Source organism: Pelmatolapia mariae, linkage group LG14 (assembly GCF_036321145.2).
Source record: "Pelmatolapia mariae isolate MD_Pm_ZW linkage group LG14, Pm_UMD_F_2, whole genome shotgun sequence".
In the NCBI taxonomy this organism is placed as follows: domain Eukaryota; kingdom Metazoa; phylum Chordata; class Actinopteri; order Cichliformes; family Cichlidae; genus Pelmatolapia; species Pelmatolapia mariae.
Window position 1 is genome coordinate 19,971,026 of NC_086239.1, and position 25,198 is coordinate 19,996,223.

At 42.2% G+C, this 25,198-nt stretch overlaps 2 protein-coding genes across 3 annotated transcripts; both read right to left on the bottom strand.

The window, feature by feature from the left end:
• Positions 1 to 563: 563 nt before the first annotated feature.
• Positions 564 to 9,124, bottom strand: rilp (Rab interacting lysosomal protein). The gene is made up of 8 exons (XM_063493071.1): positions 8,527 to 9,124; positions 6,311 to 6,434; positions 4,767 to 4,888; positions 3,062 to 3,247; positions 2,637 to 2,806; positions 2,412 to 2,537; positions 2,202 to 2,300; positions 564 to 1,734 (listed from the first exon to the last, which is right to left on the bottom strand). The coding sequence occupies exons 1-8, from the start codon at positions 8,854 to 8,856 to the stop codon at positions 1,614 to 1,616; spliced, it is 1,278 nt and encodes a 425-aa protein (XP_063349141.1). The 5' UTR covers positions 8,857 to 9,124; the 3' UTR covers positions 564 to 1,613.
• A 392-nt stretch (positions 9,125 to 9,516) lies between these two features.
• prpf8 (pre-mRNA processing factor 8) lies at positions 9,517 to 25,148 on the bottom strand. Of its 2 annotated transcripts, none has more exons than XM_063492763.1 (43): positions 24,996 to 25,148; positions 24,157 to 24,298; positions 23,872 to 24,040; positions 23,603 to 23,767; positions 23,286 to 23,504; positions 22,976 to 23,188; positions 22,653 to 22,778; positions 22,392 to 22,497; positions 21,934 to 22,124; positions 21,641 to 21,760; positions 21,333 to 21,522; positions 21,086 to 21,205; positions 20,702 to 20,836; positions 20,464 to 20,593; positions 20,154 to 20,350; positions 18,975 to 19,181; positions 18,469 to 18,632; positions 18,213 to 18,339; positions 17,674 to 17,866; positions 17,345 to 17,532; positions 17,001 to 17,239; positions 16,763 to 16,909; positions 16,416 to 16,626; positions 16,169 to 16,285; positions 15,805 to 16,052; positions 15,525 to 15,704; positions 15,303 to 15,438; positions 14,823 to 14,992; positions 14,509 to 14,638; positions 14,260 to 14,406; positions 14,001 to 14,161; positions 13,684 to 13,875; positions 13,324 to 13,561; positions 13,080 to 13,208; positions 12,786 to 12,899; positions 12,501 to 12,674; positions 12,174 to 12,367; positions 11,792 to 12,031; positions 11,530 to 11,671; positions 11,295 to 11,435; positions 11,060 to 11,199; positions 10,566 to 10,768; positions 9,517 to 10,122 (listed from the first exon to the last, which is right to left on the bottom strand). In XM_063492763.1, the coding sequence occupies exons 2-43, from the start codon at positions 24,287 to 24,289 to the stop codon at positions 9,968 to 9,970; spliced, it is 7,041 nt and encodes a 2,346-aa protein (XP_063348833.1). In that variant the 5' UTR covers positions 24,290 to 24,298; positions 24,996 to 25,148; the 3' UTR covers positions 9,517 to 9,967. The 2 variants fall into 2 exon arrangements, with proteins under 2 accessions (XP_063348833.1, XP_063348832.1); XM_063492762.1 differs by having other exon boundaries at positions 24,987 to 25,148.
• Between the last annotated feature and the right edge of the window lie 50 nt (positions 25,149 to 25,198).

The window sequence follows — 25,198 nt, forward strand, 5'->3', positions numbered from 1 at the left end:
ACAACCAGGGACAAATATATTCCCGTCTTTATTTCTGCTCCCAACTTGTCTTTGTCTCAACTCGAGGGGAGCAAAACGAGGGGCAGTACCTATCTCTCAGCCTACCCTCCACCCTTCCCTCCTTCCCTTCCCTCTCTCTTTCTGTCCGGTGAGTCGTCTTGTGGCTCCAGCGCAGCCAGAGAGGTCGAAGCCCCCGGGTTTCCTCTTCCCATTTCCTGGGGAAGTCAGAGCCACTTCCTTCTATTCAGCCAGACACAAGAGCTTTTTAAAGATGGTCGAACACTAACACACAAAACTCGCCGTACACAACGATGGGGCGCGTACGAACAAACACACACACGTACTGATGGTCACCCTTTTCTCAGAATCTATTGCAGTAGGTCTTACAGGAGATGATGAAGGAAGCCTTTGTCTTCCTTATAAGTCGTGAAAGTCGGTGAAAAGATGCCCATGTGATCAATTTGAGATCCAGTGAAAGCTTATTCAGCATTCTTTGTTCCTTTCCTTATGAGGGTAAAAAAATTAACTGAGATTGTTTCACTTTTGTAAATATATTCTCTGTTTAATAGATGTTTTTATTGAAATCTCAATGTCACACATTTTCAGTTGTTTTATAATAAAATTCACTCAGATGGCAAATAACACCTTAAATGTGTTTACATCATAAAAACAAAACAAAACAAATGCTCCATTACAAAGATGCTTACAAAAATAAATTGCCCACAAAGGATGTCAGGAGAAGGTGGTTTTACTCGATGTTCATTCATTCTCCCTTTACACATACCACTGGCCTGCCTGAGTAGTTTCTACTACATTTAGAGGGAACAGAGGGCTTCAGTTAAAGTGGTGGTGCTGAAAGCCCACGTTTAGGGCACCACCATCAAATACCCGAATACTGACACATGATTGATTTATTTTTACACTACGAGCACTAAAATAAGGCTTATGGGGTTAAGATGCACTCTCTTAACCTGCACTCACTGCAACATTTCTGTTTCCTTGTGAATAGAAGTGCTTCAGATCATTTAAACATAGAGTAACCACATGGCTTTAAAATTCCCTCACTGAGGTTTGAGTTAGATTGTAATTGTGAAAATATTTGTATGAGTTATAAAATGAGCAGAACTTAATTTACTGCTTTATGTACTATTATAGTAGATAATTATATCTATTTAAAACTCAAACTATGTCTTTGGTTTTTTTAAAAATACATATAAACACTGAATCTGATTTTACTGAATTACCAAAAATACATTTTTTTCTTAGAATAAAAAAATCATGATTGTCTTGCTGTACAGAATATCATAGCAGTATTTCTTATATCGTACTGTAGTTACACAATGTTCCTCTTGTTTTCTCCTTCCATGATAAAGGGGAAGGCGTCAGACATAAACTAATCATGGTTGAAACTTAATTTCAGGAAATAAGAGGGGATTGTTTAAAAGCGCTTCTTTATCTTCCCGTGGTGCTCTGGGTCTGCATTCAAATGTCCTCATAACCTTTGCCCTGAGCAAAAACCGCAGAGAGGTTGTGACTGAGGTGAGGAGAAAGTGTTGTCTGAGTGTCAAACTTGGAGAAATCCCTCAGTTCAATCTCTGTGGTCAGTAACGCGTTCAGGAAGACCTCAGCTGCTCCGCCTCCTCATTGGCCTCGGAGTCTCTGATGATCTCCCAGGAGGAGTTGTTCACGTCGGTGGGACCCGGGCCGCTGCTTGACCTCGTCAGGAAGCCAAAGCTGCAGGCGACAGAGCAGAAGGGACAGGCCTGAGATCAGATCTGCAGTCAGGGATTACTGCTAAATATAGACTAGGATTGACAAAATCTGAGGAGGGTGACATTGTTAACAGAGCGAGGGAGATGGAGTGATGTCTGCAGTGTTTCTGCTTTTATTTTTTCTTTCTGAGTGGTTCATTTTCTTATTGCTCTTGCTCTATGTTTATTGACAGGAACAGTGCAAAGGCTGAAGCTGTTGAAAATTAATTTATGGTTGTTTCATTTTGCCAGCATTCTGTTTCAGTAAATGTGCAACAGATGTGGAAATGAGACGAATGACAGCTTTAATCAGCACTGTGACCTCATGTATGAACGAAAAGAGCACTAATATAAGCAGAAACATAAATATAAAACACCACCAGGTTTTGCTGCCAGGACTCTGGCTTCCAGTCTGACCAATGCGGAGTGATTGTGCAGCATCGTACTCACAGGTTTCGAATACGTGACTCAGCTGGTTTCACTGTTCCATCCACTTCTGTGCCATCCACTTCTGTTTGGCCAAACAGAGAACTCCTGTCTTCCTCATCACTGCCGAGGAAAAAACACAGTCACTCAAACCCCTTTCGCTTTCTGAACATCTTTTTAAATCCGCGCATTGTTTCCTATTGTTGTTCTAGAAATGATGTCTGTAAGAAATACCTGCTGCTGCATTCGTTGTTAGGAATCCCAAGCATCTTGGCTTTAATGAGCTTTCTTTTTTTCTTGATGGCAGAGCGCACAGCTTCTAAGAGAAAACCTGGACACCTCTCCTCATTCAGTATTTCCCTGCAGACACATACAGTCCTTTCAGCGTGTAGACAACTTCACTGGCACCATGACCATCAACTAAAACAAGAGCACATGCACCCAAACAAGAAAACCCACCTCTGATAGTAGCTGAGCTCCTCCTGCACCAGGAAGAGGTTGGTCTTTAGCTCGTTTCTCTCGAAAAGGATGTCGCGCACCTCCTTCTTGGTGAAGCACGGCTGATCGGGATCCTTCTGATCGGATGTTGGCTTTTTCTTTGGCTCCTGTGCTGTTTGACTTGGTCGGGACTGACGGGACAACAAACAGTGATCAACAGGTTAATTCAACCACAAAGCTGATTCAGCAAAAAGCAGCAGTTATTTGATCAACAGTGCAAGTTTAAACTCTCTAAACACTCTAGAGTGACGTTGGAGTCCAAAGTTCACAGATTTCCCTTTTAAGGCCTTAAGTAAATATTAGGGTATCTCTAAGAAGCATCCTATTCATTATGCGGGAAAGTAAAGAAACATATATGTTGTATCTTGTGTGAAAGGTGTGCATACCGGCGTGTTGCTGTTGGTTCTGTCGAGCTGTGCTTGGAGGTTTTCTATTTCTTTGTTTTTCTCCTTCAGGTCGGCCTCCATGTCGGCCTTCCTCTCCACGGTGCTCTTCAGCTGGGCCTGCAAAACATTCTGCTTGTGTCGCAGCTCTGCATTCATTTTCATAAAGCGGTCCAGCTGCTCCTGGAGCTACACACACACACATAAACATGCACACATATATATATATATATATTAACAAATGTGCATCATGAGCAGTACTGCAGACAGTTATAAACACAGCTTATGGCTAAATCAATTAACCAAGGCTGACCCACAAAAATGGAAATTGGAAATATGGTATATAAGATTTCTGCCTTAATATAAAGGATTAAAAAATAGGCATTATTTAAAATAAAAAAAATACTCCTTGGTTAACCAAATCAAATCAAAGCCTACTCTTTTACTTCCCCAAGTTAACCATGAAGTGAGTTTTTCTTTCTGTTTAAAAGTCAGCTGATTGGGTGCAAAACGCCAAGCATTAAAAAAACACACCCAGTTATGGCCGCTATTTAAATCATGTGGTATACATGCCCTGACACACATACAGCCACGTGCAAACACTCACACAACAGCACACGCCCACACTGTGGCTGTACCAAGATGAAAACAGTGCCCTGACTTGTCTAAAGTGCAGCTTAAATCATCAAGCAGTAACTACGTGGATAATCCCTGCCCTCTTTTCCTGACAGTTAGCACACTTTCTGCCTTCCAGTGGCTCCGTTAGAGTGGTTTACATGATGCAAGTTCTCTTATGTTGCTGTGCGACACATGACTCCACGACTGTGTATGTAAGTATGTACGATATATATAGAAATAATTAACACAATACATAAAACAGGGTTTGAGAATAATGAAAAAAATACTACTGTTTCCATGAGAAAGGTCAGAAAGTCTGTAAGGAAACACAACTTGCAGCCATAAATTTGATTTAGTGTAACCTTGTGATCCACATGGACAAAGAACACTTTTTATTATTTAAGGGCTGTGCTTCATACATGTTTTCATCTTAATTCTCACGTGACCAAGCCAATATATTTTAATGTTTGTTTTTTATACTTCTACTATTTTCCTGGCTTTTAAAAGAAATGATAAAATGTTATGATTAAATTAAAGATGTTTTCAGTCGTTATTCTTCAGTGAAGAGCTAACCCGACCCAGCTCCATCTTTAGATTAGTTTCCATTGTCACCATTGGAATCATCTGCCTCAAGGCCTCTGCAGTAGTCAAACTTGTTACTCTAGGTCACTGAAATATTTGTAAGTGGAACATCACAACAGAAATGTTGAAGCTTATAATGTTATCAAAAATAGATAGACACACTAGCCACTTTATAAGGTATACCTTTTCAACTGCTTGTTTAAACAAAGATCTAATCAACTGATCACATGGCAAAAGCTGAAGTTCAAACTGAGCGTCAGAATGTGAAAGAAAGGTTATTTAAGTGACTTTGAACGGGCATGGTTGTTGGTGCCAAATGGGCTGCTCTGAGTTTCTCGGAAATTGCTGATCCACTGGGATTTTCCCACACAGCCATCTCTATAGAGTTTACAGAGAATGATCCGAAAATGAGAAAATATCTATGAAAGTTAATCTATCATCCTCCTAAAAAGAAAGAAAGAAAGAAAGAAAGAAAAAAGGTTAAGAGTGAATTATATCGTCTCCTTACCGCCTCCACCTCTTTGGTGATAGTAGTTATCTCCTGGCTTTTGGCCCTCAGGTCATCTCTTTGTTTATCCACCACCTCCTTCAGCTTTAGCATCACCTCACGCTCCTGCCGCTGAACACGGTCTAACACACACACAAAATCACAAAGTGTATCAACTTTGTGTAGCTACTTTTTTAACTACTTTTGTCCCTCTTTGTCTTCATAATTTCATAGCTTACGCTCATTCAAATTGGATTTAACATTTAACAACCTGTGTTTTATTGTTGCTAATGCTCATAATAGCTTACTCATGTCATCTAAAATGTAATAAACTCATGAGCCCAAACTCTTTCCAAGAGAATCCGCACTAAATAATATTGAAAGACAAAAGTCAGCATGAGAAGTAATTACCACAAGACCTCAACATTACACAAGCTTAATACCTTAATCCCATTTGTGTCGATGTGCACGAGGACAGCACGCTGCACGTAATCTTGATTCATTCTACAGTGACTTAAGATTTCAGAGCACAGACAGTATCTCTTGCTTGCATCTACTGTTATCTTGCTTTGCAAATAGTTTCGCTTTTACATTAACAGATTCTGAGAAGTGCATCTCTCAAATGATGCCAACAATTCAGCAAATGAGTTTCATGTAGTTCACCCAGCAGTAAAAATGAGCAGATAATAATAACATTTCTTTTTAACCCTTACACTCTGGGACCTTTTATCAAAACTGAAATAACTGAAAGCATATTTGCGGTGAACCTCAGTGGCCAAACAGCCATTTCACTTTTACTACATGAAATGAATAGTCACGTTCAGGTGCCTCAGGGCGTCCTGTCAAATAAATCACAAAGTTAAGACGGCATGAGTTTATCTGCCAGTACGCAAAAACTGGAGTCAGCAAGGTGACTCCAGCCTCTGGCTCACATCTCTGCGGTAGGGCTTCTACACGCTGGGATAGAGATGATATATTATCTCTTTCACTTCGCTCAGCCAGTTTAAATTATACAGAAACTAAGCATCAAACGGAAATCATGCCGACTGTTTTTCAGTCAGTGAGCCTTACTGTATATTATGTTTAAAAGATTATTGATCGTATCTCTCTGCTGTTTAATTTTTAAAGTGTACAGAGTAATTGTTCAGGTTGTTAACAGGGCTTAATTTTAATGTTTGCTTTTTCTGAACACTTTCACAACTATGAACTTCAGTCAGCAAAAATAACTGCACTATACACACAGTGATGGCCAGTTGGACTGGTTTCAGCCTCAGAGCGTATGATGGTTAACCCACTGCTTTGAATATTTACTGGAACTGGTTGATGTCCCGTTTACAGACTAGAATGAAGTAAAAAAAAAACAACATAACCACAAGACCTCGAGGTTGATTTACTTGTTTGAAGAGCACGCACGTACTGCACCTCTATAGCATGTTGAATTTTTTTTGTTTTGTTTTTTTAAGGGGTGGGGGGGGGGACTGATTTCCACATAGTTCAGATTTTAAAAGCCTATAAGATGCCTAACGTTACAGTTCACGTAAACAAAAATAATTCCTCATACATACCTTCCTGTGCATGGCTGCCTCTCAGCTTGCTCTCCAGCACCTCCCTGTCTTCCTGGAGCTGCTGTATCTGGACCTGCAGCTCTTCGCACCTCCTCTTCCACTGCTGCTCCTTCTGCTGAAGTTCCTGGATGAGATGACAGGAGTCAGACTGTGAAACTAAAACCCCAAAAGCAGGTTCTATTGCATTTTTAGAAGGGGGGAAAAAAGATCTGATGAAAGCTGTAGAAAATCTCTAGGGCATTCAGAATCTGGATTCAACTTAACCAGTTGTGTCCAAGCGGGTGTGTCAATTTGGTGTTAAGTCATTGCAGATGGTTTTCTAATGGCTGAGAGACATCTAAACAGCAAAGTCTGACTTTCCAGGACAGCAGAGCCTTTTCATATAATGACAGCACAAACACTAAATAAAGAGAGAAATAGTCTGACAAAAGACAGTTCATACAGAATAAATGTTATGTTGTAGCTCTGAGAAATCCCCAGAAGGCTGGTTATTTTTGTAGGAGCTTCTTACCTATCAGGCTGTTTGACAGCCAGGTCTATCTGTGTGAGGCCCACCCCTTAAGCCACCCCTCATTTCTTTAAATTTTGCTTCAAATGAGTCAGACTTTCTTGTAAGCAAAGGTCTCCAGACTTTCTGAAGGTCTTGCAAAGATTTTCTTTGCGCATTGGCAGCCAATTACAAAAATTCCCATTTCTTTTGTTAAATCTATGAAAAATACCAATGACAACACAGTTTGTCAGGCAAAAATATTACTTTTGTAACATGTTTACGTCCAAAATGCTATTAGCTGAAACTCCTAGAGGCAACTGATGCTGTGATTTGGCGATATAAGTAAAATTGACTTAATCTGAAGACTTGGCCTCAGCATGTGCATTGTTTCCTTAAAAGATCTGAGGAAACTGGACAAGTGGAAGATAAAAGAAGAAGTAGTAGGCCTAAAACAGATGAACAGTATCTTAAACTCATGTCCTTAAGAAACAGGAACAAAATCCAGCAAAGACATGACACAGGACCTGAGAGATGCATCTGACCCTTCGTTTGATCTACTATCTGCTGTTTACTGAAGCTTCATCAGATATGCTCTCAGTGGAAGGCTGGCTGCCAAGAGGCCATTCTTAAAGAAGGAAAACAGAGAGAAAAGACTGAGAAAGAAGAACTGGGCTGAAAATCAGTGGCAACAGGCCCTATAGAGTGTTGAATCCGAATTTGATCCATCATGCAATACCAGCATAGCTTCACTCTTCAGCATGACAATGATCACAAACACAGGACCTCAACATCCATGAAGCAGTGTGAGATCCAAAGAAGAGCTTTGGATGTTGGCTGAAGGTGGCCAATCCAAATACTGACTAGAATTTGACATGTTCTGTTTTTACCTTATAAACTGTATTTCCATGTATGTATGCACATGTTTCAATAAATCGTTGCATTTTCCTAGCAAAATATAAATAAATGAGAGGTGGCACAAAACTTATGTACAGTACTGTAGAAGCTCCTAAATGATGCTATGACTTCAAGAATGTATTAACATGGTTCTTCAACATTTATAACTGTATAGCTACAGTTATAATTAATGAAAAGTCCCTTTTAAATGTGGTACTTTACACCAAGTGATTACTGGTAAGATGCTACTTAAGTGGCTGACTGCTAATTAGCTAGCTTCTTTTTCTAGTGTGGGTGGTAACACTCCCAGTGCTAAAGCTAAAATCACTGCTGTGTTTTTATGTGATTTATAAAATACATTTTACAGTATATAACAGGGGACATAAACATTAAAATTAAATCATGCCAATGTTAAATATTCTCACTGAAAACTGTTAAATTACAGTGTCTAAGAATAACTGTCGGTCTACGCGGTTGCCTTGACGACACGGGGCGGCACTTCAGGTATTGATATCAAACAGGCAGTTATAAGGTTTATATCACGCGAGGTCATGCAAATATATATGCAAGAGTAATTTTAGTTTCACAGTGACATAGTATCACAGTAAAAAAAAGAGTTATGGAGCTACGTTTTCACTACATTTGGGAGCAGTAGCATGTAGGTTACCCAAACGGCGCAAAATCACCTCGAAATACATCAGAGTCGTTGACAAACAGCTCTATTAACCTGCTGTTATAACACAGAGATGCACACTCGGTGAGTAACACGCACAGGCGCCGTTGTATTATTTACAAAATGGTGGTGTGACTGAAAATCCCCCGCGTCTCTCACCCGTATCTCGTTTTTATCGTTGGCCTCGTCGTTTTCCTTCCCCCCGCGTTTCTTCTGCTGTTGCAGCTGTATGGTCTCGAAGGTCTTCAGAAGCTCCTCTTCCCTCAGTTTGTGAGCGTGGTTCCTCGACGCGAAGCTCTCCAGCAGCTCCAGCACTTTCACCATCTTCGGCACCAGACCCTCAACGCTCTCTTTGCCGTAACCGTCGATGAGTTTCTCCACCTCGGTGCCGATCACTTTGGCTATCTTGTACACATCATCGACGGTGAGAGCGGAAAACGTCCTGCCGAAGCAGTCCTCCGAGTTTTTGGTCTCCGAGAGCGTCTCCATATCCGAGCCCGAGCAGCTCGCTTCACATGCTCTTAATTCGGCTATCGAAACCGACAGGAGAGACGTGACGGCAAACCGTCAACCAAATCAGCGTGCAAAGTTTAAACCTCACCCTCTGCCGACACGTCTGAACTTGACCTGCTCCGCTCACGACGATGCCACTTCATTTATTTAATGTGTGGTCACATTACATCAGCCTACCCAAAAAATAGACAACGAACACAACAGTGGACAGTAGGCTGCTGTGTACTCTCTGCTGGGTCCTCCTACTTTTCTGACCAATGTAGTGCGAGTACAGAGAAACATGCACAAGTGTGCCTGCTAGGTCGAGCTTACTGATGCATGCAGCAAAGCGTAAACTTAATTTCCTCTGCAGATCTGCAGTCAGAAATGCTGGCCTAGAACTGTCTAGGGAAATAAAATAACGGCAGAACTGCACATAAACCTGGAAATATAGCTTCATTAACCAAGACTAAAACAGAAAGTAAAGTCCTGGCTTATTATGGGGATAAGCAAGCAAGTGAAACCAACATGAGTGGTTCAAGGGAAAGCAATTTGACCTCTTAAAACAGGGGAAGTGAGCCAGAAAGTCCCTGTCCAGCCTTACTTCCCCTCTGGGGGCCAAAAAACCCAAACCTGACATTACCACCACACTGTTCATAAAAATTGAGATCTTTATTTAAACTCAAGCTATGGTGTGACAGGATGTACAGTACGACATACAACACAGTAATGGGGCGTTACTGGCATGAAAGAACAACTTTCAGTTTCATTTCTCAAAAGAGTGAACAGTAAGCATGTCATTTCCCCTTCCTAAACAGAGGTCTGATCAAATATTATACCAAATTATTGTGTACTGAAAACTACACAAATGCACATATGAGATGCCACAAAGACTGAAGTAGCCTTACTGTAATAGAGGGGAGGGTAGAGGAGTAATATCAAATATCAAAAAGGATCCTAAAGCCTTTACATTAAAAAAAACAAAACAAGAATTCCATCATCACAGTTACATCTTTTTCAATAGCAATATTACAGGTTCTGAAATCTGAGCGCCACATAATTCTGGCAGAGCTTTCAACAAAACAGGTCAAGTGCAGCGCGTCTGCCCTCAGGCGTACATGTCCTCGCGGTCGGCATTGTAGATCTCGCCCTCCTGCAGAGAGGCAAAGTTTAAGAAGTGCGAGGGCCGGTGGACTTCGTGGTAGAACTCCTTCGGGTTGGCCAGCTGGAGGTCGTACTTCATGTTTGGATCGTGGCGCACGCCTGTGGCAAAGGGAATTGACAGGTTTATTATTAGCATATGTAAATAACTAGAGCAGGGGCAGGGGTGTCATAAGGCGAGCAACCAGAACTACTTTTGTTATTTTACACATTTTTCATGTAGAAAAGAAGGCGTACTGTTGTATATCTTACATAAGGATATGTCAGGGATTAAATGTTTAGCTAAATGTCTTCACATTTTCCCTAAATGTCCGGCCCATTTAAGGTTAAAGTGCAAAATGAGTTTCACATCCCTGGATCTAAATAATTGTGAAGCAAATCTGCACACTAAAATCAATGAAACAGACACTGGGGCAGTGGAAACATCAATGTATCCTACTGATCATTCAAAAAACAAGAAAACAAAACGATGCACTCAGGGCAGATTTGGCAACAGATATATAGCAAGCAATACTAATATAAATACAAGAGCTTTGAATACTGACCCATGAAGTTGTAGTTCCAGGAGCACTGGCCAGGTACCATGAAGAAGCCCAGGAAACGATCAGACAGCAGCATCTGCACTCTTTCATAGTGAGACGGTAGGTAACCTTTGGGGTTGTTGCCCTTGTCCGTGTTCTGGCGACCCCATTCGTACCCGCTGGGTGTCAGCTTGTAGGCTGTGAGCGTGCATGAACCTGGGGTGAAGCTGAAAAGCACAGACAAGACACTCTTAAGTACAAGTCAACTATGTCTGAAAATACAGTTATAACTACAATTTCTTTTAAAGAGTCTGGTGCATTTTTAAAATTTATTTGAGTAATTAAAGAGTTTTTTAATAAAATTATAATATAAATAAATGGATTTCCAATAGAATTACTATACTGCGTATTGAACTTGCAATACTGTAAACTCCATTGTAGTTTTTTTTTTTTTTTTTTTAAACTGCTACAGATTTTACCTTCCTACACTCTTTTCATAGCAAAGTAATAAAGCCTACCTGCAAGTAATGATGATGGTCTTTTCTCCGTCCCATGAAGGGTTATCAGCCATGATCTTGGCGTGGGTAGTGACATCCTGTGGGGACAGCTGCGGCGATTCATTGGGCTGCGTGTGGATCCAGCCAAGGGGTTCCATTTCCTGTTTAGGGAAAATAAAAATAAAGCTTTAAAGCTGGAGCAAAGCATCCAGCAAAGCTATCATGTATCAATTGCTAAGAATAAACTGGAACTTACTTTCAGGTATTCATGACCCGGCAGCTGGTTGGGCAGGTGGACAGTCTGGTGAGTCCCCCACTGGGGCACCATGACAATACAACGGATCTCCTTCACCTGGGGGTTGTCAGGTGGGCTGGTGCCATACAGGTAGCCTGCAATCTGGAACAAAATAATATGGTCAGCATATATACCTGAGCATGTTGTTACAATGGGCTCAGTTGATGAAGTGATGTGCAATATGATGAATACATACCTGTGCTCGCAGATCTGAGATGCAGATGAATTTCTTAAGGACATTTTTGGGCAGGATGTAGGTGTAACCTGTCTCCTTGATGTCGTCAGATGACACGTAGATGTGGTTGGTTCGGAGATGGAGGTTAGCAGCAGATATGGCCCTGACATGGGGGAAAAAACAACAAACAAACATGATTTATGTCTTCATATTTTACTCAATCATAAGTTAACTCTTAAAAAAAGAAAAAAAAGTCTGAACCCCACAGAAGCTGCGTTCATACCTGACTCTCCATTCAGTCTTGGATGAGAATGTCTGGGTCTCGTAGTTGGAGGTGGTGGAGGTGATGATCTCGTCTCCGTGCTTGTTGACCGTGCGGGTCTGTGTGGCAGTGAGCTGCGACTGTTCTTTGGTCTGCTTCTCGATCTCAGCAATTTGCTGGCGCTGTTGAGACGGAGCTGAGATCTCCATTCCCAGGATGATGTCACGGATCTCAGACTGGGTCAGCGAAGCTACGTTCACACTGAAAGGAGACACAGGAAGTATTGACCACAAAATCCACGTCTGGTTATATTTAGCTCCAAGTTACAGAAAACAAGCAGCTATTTGAGGTACATACAGCAATTAGCTTGTGCAAAACTTGGGAACTCAAACTGAAGACTTACTTGTTCTTTTTGCCATAATCAGCCAAAATTAGATCTTTGAGTTGCACTTCCACCTTGATCCACTCCTCATCAGTGAGCGTGGGCCAAATGTGATGGGGCTCGGTGATAGTTGTTTTGTCAGGTTTAAGGATCACCTTGGCACGGTCATTGTTGACGTGGAGCGCTCTGAGGATCAGGATGAGTCGAGAGAAGGCCTACGGAGCAGACAACCAAACACAAACTACTTACACAGGGAAAGGAGTAAGGGGGCTTTAACAAAAATTTAACAAAAAACCACCATCATTGTAAAACAATTAAATACAATCTTAACCCTGGTGTGAAACTCACTGTGTAGGACGAGATGGTCTTCAGCCAGTCATCATAAAGGTTGAACAGCACCATCTGTGGTTCTGTAGCCTTCAGGATCAGGTCTCCAAACTTCTCCACCTTCAGACAGGCCTGGAAGGGCAGCTGCAACTCCGAGCCTTTGATCACAATGTTGGGGAAGTCGAGCAAGTGGACCTGCACAAGGAACAATGCATCACAAACTGGAAAAGCACTGCAGTGTGGTTTCACCTTTGAAAAATTACACTGAGCTAATCCTCTAAGTTTTATTAGCATAAATAGTCTCACCTCCAGAGGGTCGAGCATGCCCTTCCTGGTCACAATGATCTGTTTTGGCTGCTCCTCCACTGGGAGGGAACGAATCAGAGCAGCCACTTCCTCAGCTGTTTTCCACTTGGCCAGCTACAGAGATAAAACAAGAATCAAGTTAAACACCTTTGATTAAAAAAAATAAGCAACTTACTGGTAAGAAGGGTACTGCATGTGCCTGTACCATTTAACTGGATGATAAACAGTACAAAGCCTTATGTTTCATATCTCCGCCACAAACCATGCTGTATTTCTGAGAGTAAGGGGATGTACCTGTCCCAGACGTTTCTGCCCAGCCCACACAGAGGTGTGAATGATTTTGAGGAAGAGCTGACCGGTCCTCGGGTTGAAGATGAAAATGGCTCCATTGATAGGCTTCGTGGTCAAGTTACCCTCAAAGGTCTGTTGAAACAGGTGGAGAATACATGTGACTACATTTTTTTTGCATATTATTATTATTATTATGCAAAAGCAAAATACACTTTACTTTCTTAGAATTACAAAAACACCCTTTTACCTTGTGGATAGTGACTCTGTAGACATTCGTGTCATCCACAAACCAGATGATCTGGTTGGAGAACAGTTCACCGTAGTTCTGTGAGGACAGGTACGGCTCAGTGGGCTCAGAGGAGTACAGCTGCAGACCTTTGCGGATGCGTTCCCTGAGCACATACAGGGCAGGGTTGGCCTTCATGATCTTAGCCATGGCCTGCTGGATCAAAGGCTTGCCTCCAGGGAACCAGTTACCATAAGCACTACAAAACAAGAACACATAAAATGCTGGGTTTAAGTAGATGCTTAAAGATTGAAGATAGGAATCTTGTTCCTATCTTCAAACAAGACAGTGCAGAAAACCTGGCCCTTAGACAATCCTAACCTGTGGAGGTTGTAGGCCAGATCAATAGCAATGAGCACCCCAGTGGGAGAGGGGTAGATACTCATGTTGTCTGTGGTGTAGTCGAGGAACTTGGCCCTGGCATAGCGCTCGATGTCATGGGAGTCATAGTCACCCCATCGGAGCTGAATGTCAATCCAGTACTTCTGTGTGGTGGTGCTGTCCATCACATCCCTGCAGGAGGAAGTGAACATTTCAATTTAAACAAGCTTTTCACTTTTCTGTTTTGGACCTCATTATTCTATTATAAACTAATGTTTCATCCCCTAAAAAACCTAAAATCATGCTAAAAGTCATACTTTGAGTCAGCAAGCAGAGAAGGCCGGGAGACGTTCCACTTGTATGATGCAAAGAGAAGTATGTCAGCACAAGATGAGTTCATCTTGTAGGACTTCCTGGGGTGGATGGTCTCCTTCTGCACAGTCTCAATTTCCAGAGCATCCAACTCCTGGTCAAACACCTGAAAACCAGAATCAGAAAAAACATACAAATTTACGTTCTGACTTGCACAATAATTCCTGTGCTGAGGAAAAAGTTTGGTAAATGAACAGAACCTACCTGACAGAGATCCATGACAATGCTCTCATGGATCTTCTGCCACAAGTGAGCCCTGAAGATCTGAATGAGGGAGATCTTCAGCGTTGGGATCTTGCCGTGCATGAAGATTCCTGTCAGGTCAAGCTGCACTTGGAAACCCACATACACCTAGAAACAAAAACATACAAACTTTAAGCCACTACAGACAACACAAGACTCATATGTTCTGTAAGATTTTTCTTTTCCTCTCTGGTTCCTGGTTGTACTTACGTTGGCTCTGTTGATGGTGGGTGACCACCAAAGAGTGAAACGACGGTTGGGGATTTGGTTGAGACCAGATCTCTGGGCATTAGTCAGCTTCTTCCATTTCATGGACTCCTCAAAGCCACTGGCCTTTTCCCTAAAACGCACAGAGAGAGAATCTGTTTTTAAAGGCAATTAATTAAATTTATGACAAATTAGTTTCCTGGCAGTTATACACTCCCCAAGTGTATCGAGAAAAGCACACAAAGTGATCCAAGTGTAAAGTCTATTGTGTGATGCTTGCAATATAATTAATTCCTGTAAACATTTAGTGCTCTCACCAGAAGAGACCCTCCCAGGTGGGGAAATAAGTGCCTTTGAAGAGTGTGTGCTCCAGAATGCCCTCCACGCCACCGAGCGCCTGGATCATGTCTGTGCGGTAGTTGTTCAGGTTCCACAGTTTGCCATCGTGTCTCTGGTGTGTCCACCAGAACGGATTCTGCTTCAGCACCTGCAACCAACCAAGGAAGAAAATACAATCAATAGCTGGAAATAGCTAAATGATAAACATCATGTAATAGCATACAGACAAGTGCATTACAAATAAAACTGTAAACAGTCTTGTTAATTGGTAAACCATTAAAGTCAACACAACTGCTGCAGAGTGCAACTGAGACCAAGAGTCCCAACTATTTTTAATCTGCTTGAGTTTACTTAGGAGAATGCCTGAATTATTAAAAGGCACTTCATGTTTTTATATAGAAAAAAATCAATTTCATCTTAACACCTTTGCTCTTTGCACATCGCTGTCTCCGTCATACCTGGTACTGTTTAAAGTCAGTTCTGACTCTCCAGCCTTTGTCATAGGCCAGTGTGTGTCTGTCCTTCTGGAAAAGAGTGTTGATCCTGGGGATTCCTCTGTCCCAGGAGTCCTCCAAATCCTCCAGAGTTAGACGCCTGGAATAAAGATGAAACGCTGGTTATTATGGTGTCTAAACCAGCTGCAGTGAGTCCAAATCGGATAAGAGAGTAATCTGCTCTACCTGTTCTGGGCAATGGCCTCCTGTCTCTTGAGCGCATACTCAGCCCAGACCCTCTGAGAGTCAATAAACTCGCTCTCCCACGGTTGAATGTAACGATACAAGTTAGGGATCAGCTGGTCTTCTTCATGGCTCATTCCAGACCTGAAGTGGGTGATGCCCACATCTGTCTGCTTGGACCACCTGTTAAAGAGTGAGACAAATGAGTGTGTGATTGGTTAAGACACCACAGCTGAATGAATTTACAGACTAGAAGTTCACACAGATCTGCAAGGAGACCTACCTCAGGTCTGATTGCGGGATAAGCACATGGCCCATGGACAACATGCCGAGACCGCCCAACTCTTTGGGAGTGTAGAAGACCACGGGAGGGAAGCGGCTAGGCATTTTGGAGTTGAGACCAATCTTAATACGTGTCTGAATCTTGTTCTCGCACTTCACCAGCAGGTCCAGTAGCTCCTGTGTATTTACCACAGCTTCGCGGAAGTAGGTCATCAGACCAATCAGAGCCGTGTTCCACTTATTCACAATCTGAAGGTTAAAAATCGAGAAAGTAGTAAGTTTTCCTTGCTCTGAATGCAGCTATAAAAGGATCAATGAATGTAACAATAATACTCTAGTTTATAAAAAGCAAGATGTCTGTTAACCTTGGTGAATGTGGTGGATCCAGAGGCCATCAGGATCTGACGAACTCTGTTGTGAAAACGCTGCATTGACTCATCATCCACCCGCAGGAAACACTGTGCTGTCCTCTCTTTGGTCACCTGAAAAAATAAATACAAACGTGAACTTCAAGCCCATTTAATCAAAAAGGGAAAGTTTGTCTTTATATAGTCTCTTTAATTTGTTTTCTAGACACTATAGCAGCAGGTTTGTTAGCATTATGAATTTCACCTCATTCTGCAGGTTCCAGACACCATCCTTGTGAGTGAACTCCTCATAGCTGGTGCGACACTTGGGAAGGATGCGGCACTCAAACCCACACATGTTGAAGAGCAGGTTGGGGTTGTCTTTGCTGTACACAGACACAAAGCTGTTCTCCCACTGGACTGTGGTCACAGACCTGGGCAGGCGATTCTTGATGTCCCAGAACACTGCGCGTCCACTGGGAAGATTATTAGGCAAGTTCAAGCCATTTTTCATAAAGTCAAATTTTTGTGATGTGTGATATTCAACAAAGATTAGATCTACATAACAATAATCTACAAGCTTAAGAGTGAAAGGTTGAAAGAAAAACTCACAGATTCACATCATGCTTCATCAGCCTCATGCGGGCATCACGAGGCCAGCACTTCTTATTGTTGTAACCCACAATGTTCTCATTGTTGGGGTCCGGGTGCTCTGTCAGATACCTCTGAATCAGGTCCCTGGCCTCATCAGCAGAGAATCTGGAGCCACAAAAACAGTGACATCACTTAAATGTGAAAAAACAAACAAACAAGCCAGAAAATGTCATCTTATCACTTAGTGCAATCCTACCTGAAGAAGATGTGGATGCGGTCGATGTAGCGGCAGTACAGTCGGATTGGGTGAGCGCTCTCTGTGGCAGTGTCTTGAAAACTGAGGAAGTCGTTGGGCATCTGAGGGGGACCAGCCATCTCACTGGCACGGTGCAGGCCGAGAACCAGGAGGTCCATCACCAGACCGTAGTACTGCACGATGAACGAGGCAAACTGGAGACCTCTGATGATGCCGTAAGAGTTGGTGTGGTTCATGTCCTATATGAGACGAATAAAGATGAAGAGAAACACTCAAAAAATAAATAAATAAATCTAATCAGTTATCTTTAAAGCTCCTATATGAAAAGAAATAAGCACCCTTACCTTGTAGTTGATAACCACATTGTTCTTGGCTGTCATGTAATCAGCAATGTTGTGGTCAACAATAAGACGCAGCAGCCTGTTGAGCAATGTCAGATCAATCTTCTCGTACATCTTCTCATAGCGGGACTCGAGCATCACATTGCACTCTCCTTCTCCAGTCTCCCACACGTCCTGCAAGTTGTTGATGCCTGAATAGAATAAAGGAGCATTTAAATAAAGCTGAAAATGTCATCACATTTGCCCACAATGTTATTCAAACTGAGATTTTATTTTATTCTGGATCCTTTCTGAGATACTACACAACACAATCAGCCATATTCGAGTCTTACCTTGGCACCACTTGTAGACCAGCAGTGGTGGTGGTTCTGTATCAGCAGGTTTGATCCAGGGTGGGAACAGGCGTCTCTTGTCTGCTTCATACCACAGGTACTGGTCCAGGTAGGCATCAGTTATCTTCTCCAGGGGTTCCACATCATACACTGGCACCAGGTGGCTGTACAAGTCCATGAACTCGATACCCACCTGCAAAAGAAGTAGTCACTTAGAAACTAACAAACGGATGTGATGATAAGAAAGACTTTTACAACAGAGAAACTCAAGGCTGTGACAGAAATCAATTCTTCAAGTGGTTTCCAATAACGACATCCCAGTAACTATGTATCTACACAGAAGCTAGGAAATACTGCCTCAAATATATGTTACTTATGTTTGTAAACTGACCAGTGAAACAAAAAAAAAAAAACAAACAAAAAAAAGAAATTAGAGCAATATATTTTCTTCTAGTGTTCTCGTCTACTGTTTAAAGCCAGAAACATCCCTGTTAACTAAATGAAACTCTCAGAAAGTATCCACACATCTTCTCCCTGACCTCTTTGAAGGCTCTCTGTGTTAGCAGGTGACGCTTGATCCTGGAAAGAGCCTCGTGAGGGTTGTCGTAGGCCTGCTCTATGAGCCCGAGCTCCTCCCTCTGACTCTGGTTCAGACGTGACTTCACGCTGGAAGGATTTAGAGTGGACATGGAAACAAAATGAATAATAAGCAAAAACATACTCTGGCAATTCTGCTGCCTGATGTGAGAAAATATGCATCGCTAAACTTAAAGGCAATGTTCTCAGCTTGCTTACCTGTATGCTTCTTTGAGCCTCTCCAGCGCCAGGATGAGCAGCTTGGTGTCATGTTTGTAAGACAGTGGAGGGAACGGGATTGGTGAGAAGCGCCGACTCTCCAGCCAGTGCACAGTGGTGGTGTAAATGGCCACGGCCTCTTCTGCAGTGATGTAGGGACCATCCTGTAAACAGAATACACACACTTTCAATTATATGGCAAAAAAGTGAAGGACGCAGCCATTTTTACCTTTGATACAGAGATACAATGAGACCCGTTTTCATATATTATAACATCATGTAATAATCAGAAAAGTGTCTGAATAGCGAGGAGCCAGTGGCAAATGCAACCAGCAATAAAAGAACCACTATTCACTTTAATATTCCTCCAGTTCTTACGCACAGGCAGGCAGTCCAATGCAAGTGCGCCTTTGTAGGAGGACATCAATCATCATTTCACCTTAAATGCGTTGACATTGCAGGGACTTTACTAGTTCTTTTTTTAAGACTTCTTCTTAGAGTATTACCTTCAGGTAGTTGTGCTGTCTCTCCTGTTCAGCTTTCAGGTACAGACGGGTCAGTCTGCCCAGGTTTTTCTTGCACACCGTCTTGTCCACAGTGGCCCCGCGACGGATTCGCTCACGGTTGTAGTGGGCTGTGTTGGTCCACCAGTCAGCTTTGGCCTTCACGTATCGCAGAATCATGTTCTCAATAGGAGTAGGCAATCCAGGTACCTAAAGTGAAAGAAAAAGATAAAATTCAGTATTTTATTCTCACTTAAGTTACAATTTTTAATGATGTTTGTTGTTAGGGCTGTGCGATATGACCAAAATCTCATATCCCGACATAAAACATCTATCGTCCGATAACGATATAAATCACAAAAATTTTACATTTTCTGTAAATTCTGTGGATCTCGGGTAGCTGAAGTGTTTCTATCTGGGCGTTGTGTACCTGGAGTCGAGTGTTTTAACCGATGCATGAAACTACATATTTTTAGACATAGGTTGTAACGGTCACCATTTTCTTTGTGAGTATTTATTACACGGCGTGCTGCGGGGAAAAGCCTGTTCTAACGTTTGAGTCTAAGGTTTATTTTTTAGCACCTGATGGCTCTTTTTTGCTTCTTATCCGTAAATACTCTGCATATTTTTTCACGTGACTCAGTTTATTTTGAAAAGTCTCAACACGATCTTGAGCTTTATTGTGAAAGGTTTATGTGGAAAATAAACAAGCGGACACGCGATGGTTTTACCGTCGTTGTTGCTAACGACAACGCATAAAAACAGGCACTTGTCCGTCGTGTGGTTATCTTAAATATAAGAGAAAGAGAGAACTTTAAGAAGTTAATATAGCCACTACAGTGACCATCAAAATGATGAAAAAATATTGCCGTAAACAGTTTATTTTGCGACACCACGAAACAAACGATAGCGTAAAATGAAACGATAGACGTTTTTATATCGTCATCCGATACATATCGTTATATCGAACAGCCCTATTTGTTGTAATATCTTTGCGAAGTTGTTCCAATATCTAATCAGTACTTTCAATAGGTTTTCCTTTATTGTTCCCTTAATTATCCAGTTAGCTGATATTTTATTCATGTTACAAAGAATTTCACAAATCCTTATTTTTCAAACCACAGCTCATCCATTCAAATGTAATGACACTCAAATGTCAAACAATTCCTGAGGGGACCTGACCTTCCATGGGATGTTTGCTTTCCAGCACCTCCAGGACTCGCTGAGGTGCTGCAGGATGGTTCTGGCCTTGTTCTGTTTGATCCCCTCAGGCATCATGTCCAAGATGTCATGCATCACAGCCGCACGCAACTCCAGGTCAAAGTGAGACTCCACACGCTGTTTGGTCACAGTCTTTGCAACACCCTTCGAGTGACGTCCTGCAGAGGAAATTAAAGCAAAACCGCTGCTGCTGCTGAAACTGCTACAGTTTCCCTCAGAGAATAACTGACTGTGTCAGAGAATCACACAAGTAAAATATGTATGTTCAGACCTTCAAACTGTCTGGCCAGCAGATTTCCGAGCCACCGCTCCAACAGGGGGGTGATGCCCCTCATGAAGAACAGCCACACCCTCCAACCAGGGGCCCAGAAGCCACAACCTGGACCCTTGCCCACAGGACCCTGAAAACACAGACAAAATAAAACTTAAATGTGATTGTGGGAAAATATTTATACAGACAACAGCTTCACCTTAAGTGTGCAAACTGTTAACATTGGGCAATTACTCACGGTATTGAAACGGTAGTAGATGAGATGCTTCAGGTCTTTGCACATCCGAATTTGTCTCATCAGCTTGTACTTGTACCGGTACATGCCTGTGAGCTGACCCACATGAGCGAAGATGTACTGCAGTCCGTCAGCCAACTGCAACACAGAAACACACCTTTGAGGTTGGTCACGTGTGCAAATTAATACATAAAAATAACGAGTGAAATTTTTTATTTTTTTTTAATAAAATCATGTTCATAAGATTAAAACATGAAAAAGATTTCCCAAAATCCTTTATCAATACAAAAGATACATCCTTGCATTTTAAACTGCTTTTCATTAAAGAGCGCTTTTACCACTACCCTGTGAAAGCAACGCATGGCCAATTTCCACTTCACAACTAACCTGGAAGGCATCAACATTTCCCAGTCTGTACTGCACGTGGCTGTCAACCACCAGCTTGCTTAGACGGAGAACCTCTCTGCACAGATGAAAGGCATTGCCGAATCGCGACTTCTTTCTCTCCTGAAGGAGGCAAAAGAAAACAGTCATAGGTCAGCAATGGTCAAAAGAAGTGCACTTCATACTAAAATACAGTCAGACACTTAACAAAAACAAAATGTGAAGTTAGATCCTGCTCTGCAGATTGTACCTTTGTGGTCAGTGTCTTGACAGGCTTCAGGTTGAAGTTGTAGTCCAGATGCAGGTAGTTGAGGTTCTTACGATGGATGAGCAGATTGAGCATGTTGTAGCCCTGTCTGCAAACCTGCAGGCCAACCTCCACCCAATCCAGCTTTGTGGACTGGAAGAACTTTGTGGCCTTAAAGGAGCGGAATAGGTATCTACAAGACAACAGAGGGAGAACTTTTACAGATGAACTTAGATAATGAGCAAAATAAATAAAGGTTTAATTAAAAATGCATGAAAGCAGGATATCAAAATAAATCCAAGGATGCTCACCTCTTCTTCTGGGCCTTGGGTGGTCTGTGTTTGAGAGCATTGAGCACGTAGTACTTCAGCAGTTTCTGGTATGACACACGTACTTTCACTGGCTGTCCAGCAGGGCAATGCTCGCGGTACCTATAAAATATTTTAGCAACAAATGTTTAATACTTATCAGACTTTTTTTTTTTTTTTAACTTTTTTTTTTTTTTAACTCAAATGCAAAACAAAATCTTCCACACAGCCAACATCTCTTCAAACAGTAAAGTACTTCAGATTTACTCCTGTCCTAACAGCTTCAGTTTGCTCACCAGTTCTTGATCAGGGGGATATCGATGGCACGTCTTGTTCGGCCAGATCTGAGGTTGAAGGGTCTCGGCGCCCACAGGAGAGCAATGCCATTGGCTGTGTTGTCTGTGTAGAGTGGGGTTTCTTTGAGGAAGGGTTCCACAAACTCAGCAAGCTCAAACTCCTCATCATCATCCGGCAGAGGCTCCTGACTCTGAGAGGAAATGGGAAACACAGTGAATCACTTTTAAGGGCAGAAGGGCTGGAATTCAACAGACTATAAAATAGCTAGAAGAGTTATCTGAATGGTGAAAGGTGATCTGCAGCTGCAGCCAATAATAACAAGTCACCATTCATTTTACTATTCCTCCAGTTCTTACGCACAGGCAAGCAGTCCAATGCAAGCGCGCCTTTGTAGGAGGACTTTGATGCGGGGTGTTATTCACCAAAGGGAGAAAAGTAGATAATGTGCAACATTTACCTTAACAGAATGTCTGTGTGAAATGGGGTTGATCAGCGGGTCAAAGTAAAATGCAGGAAGATCGGGGTCTTCTGTTTTGATAAAAACCACATTTGGTGTGTGGTACCTGGAAACAAAAAACATCACAAGTGTTGCTTTTATATAACCATTATGAAAAATAAAACAAATCTATGACGTATATAAGCGATGAATGTCTCTCCTGTCTTGAATGAAAAAGGATTTTTCAGTCAGCCGGTATTTCACGTAAACAGCAGTTCTCACCAGGTGAGGTGGACGTGGTGGGGCAAATTGTTGTACAGGTAGGGGAAGGCGATTTTGTACTCTGTCCTGATGGGCTGTCGGATGATGATTTTGTTGATGTCGTTGAACTCGTTCCAGTCTTCATCCCTACAGAGGATGCAGAGGAACCAGTTAGACACAAAACAGCCAGCTTCTATTTTCACATTATGTTTGGAATCAAACAGCAATATCAAACAATTACAAGAAACATTTAAATTCTGAAAGAAAAGCTATAAAAACTTTATTAACATTAATAACAATAAGTCTTTAGAATATTCAATTTATAAAAGGGCGAAAGAACATACTGGAGGTTGATGTCTCTGACCAACGGCTCAAACTTTGGTCCTCCAGGGATGGCCATGTTTAAAGCCTTGGACGTGAAGAAAGCCTTCAGGTCAAAGAGGTAAAAGTAGTTTCTATCAACCAGATCTGTCAGAAGCTGATTGGCCAGACGGTACAGTGTGGACATCATGGGCAGTGTGAACTGCCAACGACGATAGGTGGTCCCATTCACAAACCTGAGTAAGACAAAGATAAATCATCAATTAATGTTTTAAGCAACATATCAGTTGAATATGTAAACCTTTGTCTGTGAAGAGAGCCATGGCTGCTTACTTGGCTGTGTCCTTGAGGGGCTGATGTTCATAGAACCAGTCCACAACTGAAGCATCTTCCTCTGGATCAAGCTCCATCTGAATGGCCTCCAAGGGTTCCACATCAAGAATATTGTCAGCGTAGTCCAGTGGCGGCTCCTCATCATCAAAGGGTGGAAAGCGCATTCTTTTGAAGTGCCGACGATCTCTTTTCTCACGACGCATCATGATCCACATGGTGCTGGGATTAAAATCGGGAAAGAGACAAATTTACATTTTATTGAATGGAAATGATCACAGTTGGCTCGAAAGTTTTCAGCAGTAGAAACTCTCCTTTACCCCCACTGTGAAATGTAGACTGGCTCAATGACCCAAGGGATTTCATTGACAAATGAAATGGCTCCAGTGATGTGATAAAGCACAGGCACATCTCGAATCTGTTCCCAAGGCATCGGCATGTTCTCCAACAGCTTCAGCACTGCATGGGGCATGTACTTGAGGGCACTGTTCAACAAACAGACAGAACGAGCATATTAAGATGTTATCAAGAAGAAAACACACCGACTTCTGTTAAGACTTTTAAAAAGGGATAAAGGAGTCATCTTTACCCAAGGTAGACCCTCTTGTCATGGCGAAACTTTCTATTGGTCATGTCTCCATGGTCCCTGATGATCTTGCGGACATGTTCAGGTGGCATATCTTCCTTCTGAGCATCCACAAAGCCAAACTTTCTCTTTTCTGAGTAGCGCTTTGCCTGTAACTGCTGCCATTTTCTTGCTGTAGAGTTGAAAGACATTTAATAATCGCAAAGTTAATCTTGTCCATTTGTGACAACTTCTTCGCTAAAAGCTCAAAACATGGAAGTCCCGCTTTAGTGGAGACAAACAACATACCCTTCTCTTGTAATTTCTCCTCAGACATGTAGTCCGGGACAGGTGCAGGAGGGGGCACACCAGGCGGCACAGCAGTTGGTACCCCTGGTGGCATCGCTGCAGGGACCCCTCTGTAAGGAAAGGCAGCTGCCATGGTGCCTCACTATCCAAAACAAAGACACAAAACAAGGTATTAAAATAAGTGAGGTTTTTGATTATAACTGTACATAATCAAAACCCTGAGGAGAGAGGCGTTACATGTCAAACAAGCCAACTGAAACAAACTGAACTGAAACAAAAGACTGATCAGAAACATATTACACTGCCACATGAATTCCTTGTCTGGCTCCTGGAACCCACAGATTAAATAACAGAAGCCACAAAGAGAACGCGTGTGCTTAATGCCTTGCAAAGTCTGGAAAATATAATGGCCTTGGGCATAAACGTCTTTCAAAAATAAAAACTAGCTTCTTAATTCGGTAGAAAATGCATTTATTGCACATTAACTCATCTGTGTAGCTTCAACATCTTCGTGCTCACAGTTGATGAGCTAGCTACGTTAGCCTAACATGGCCTCCCGGATGGCACAAAACTGCAACAGCAAGGCGAACTTTGCCCGCGTTTAACTGTTGTTAGCTCGTTCAGAAACAGCGTAAACTCGGGATATCATTCATAAATGGCTACATTATGTTACATGTAACACATTGTACTTCACGCCGCAGCACCCGTTAGTAATTAGGCCAAGCGTGGAGGAAGCGGCAACTTAGCCAACTGCTAAAGCTAGCACGGTGGCTAACGATTGAGTGAGAGGTAAAACTAAGCAATAACAGAATGCATTCAACAACACGCACCTCGCTTACTTCACTCCCAGTGTTTCTTATCGTTGGATAAAGCCTTAACCCGCACACAGTCAGCTAGCACAACATTTCTTTCTTTTTCTCCGTGTTTTCCGCCTCAGTGTTGGGCTGGTGTGCGCTGACACAAAACTGCATAAACGCACGACGCACGACGCACGACGGCGGACACACGACGAACGAGCTTCAGTAGTATTCACAGACGGCGG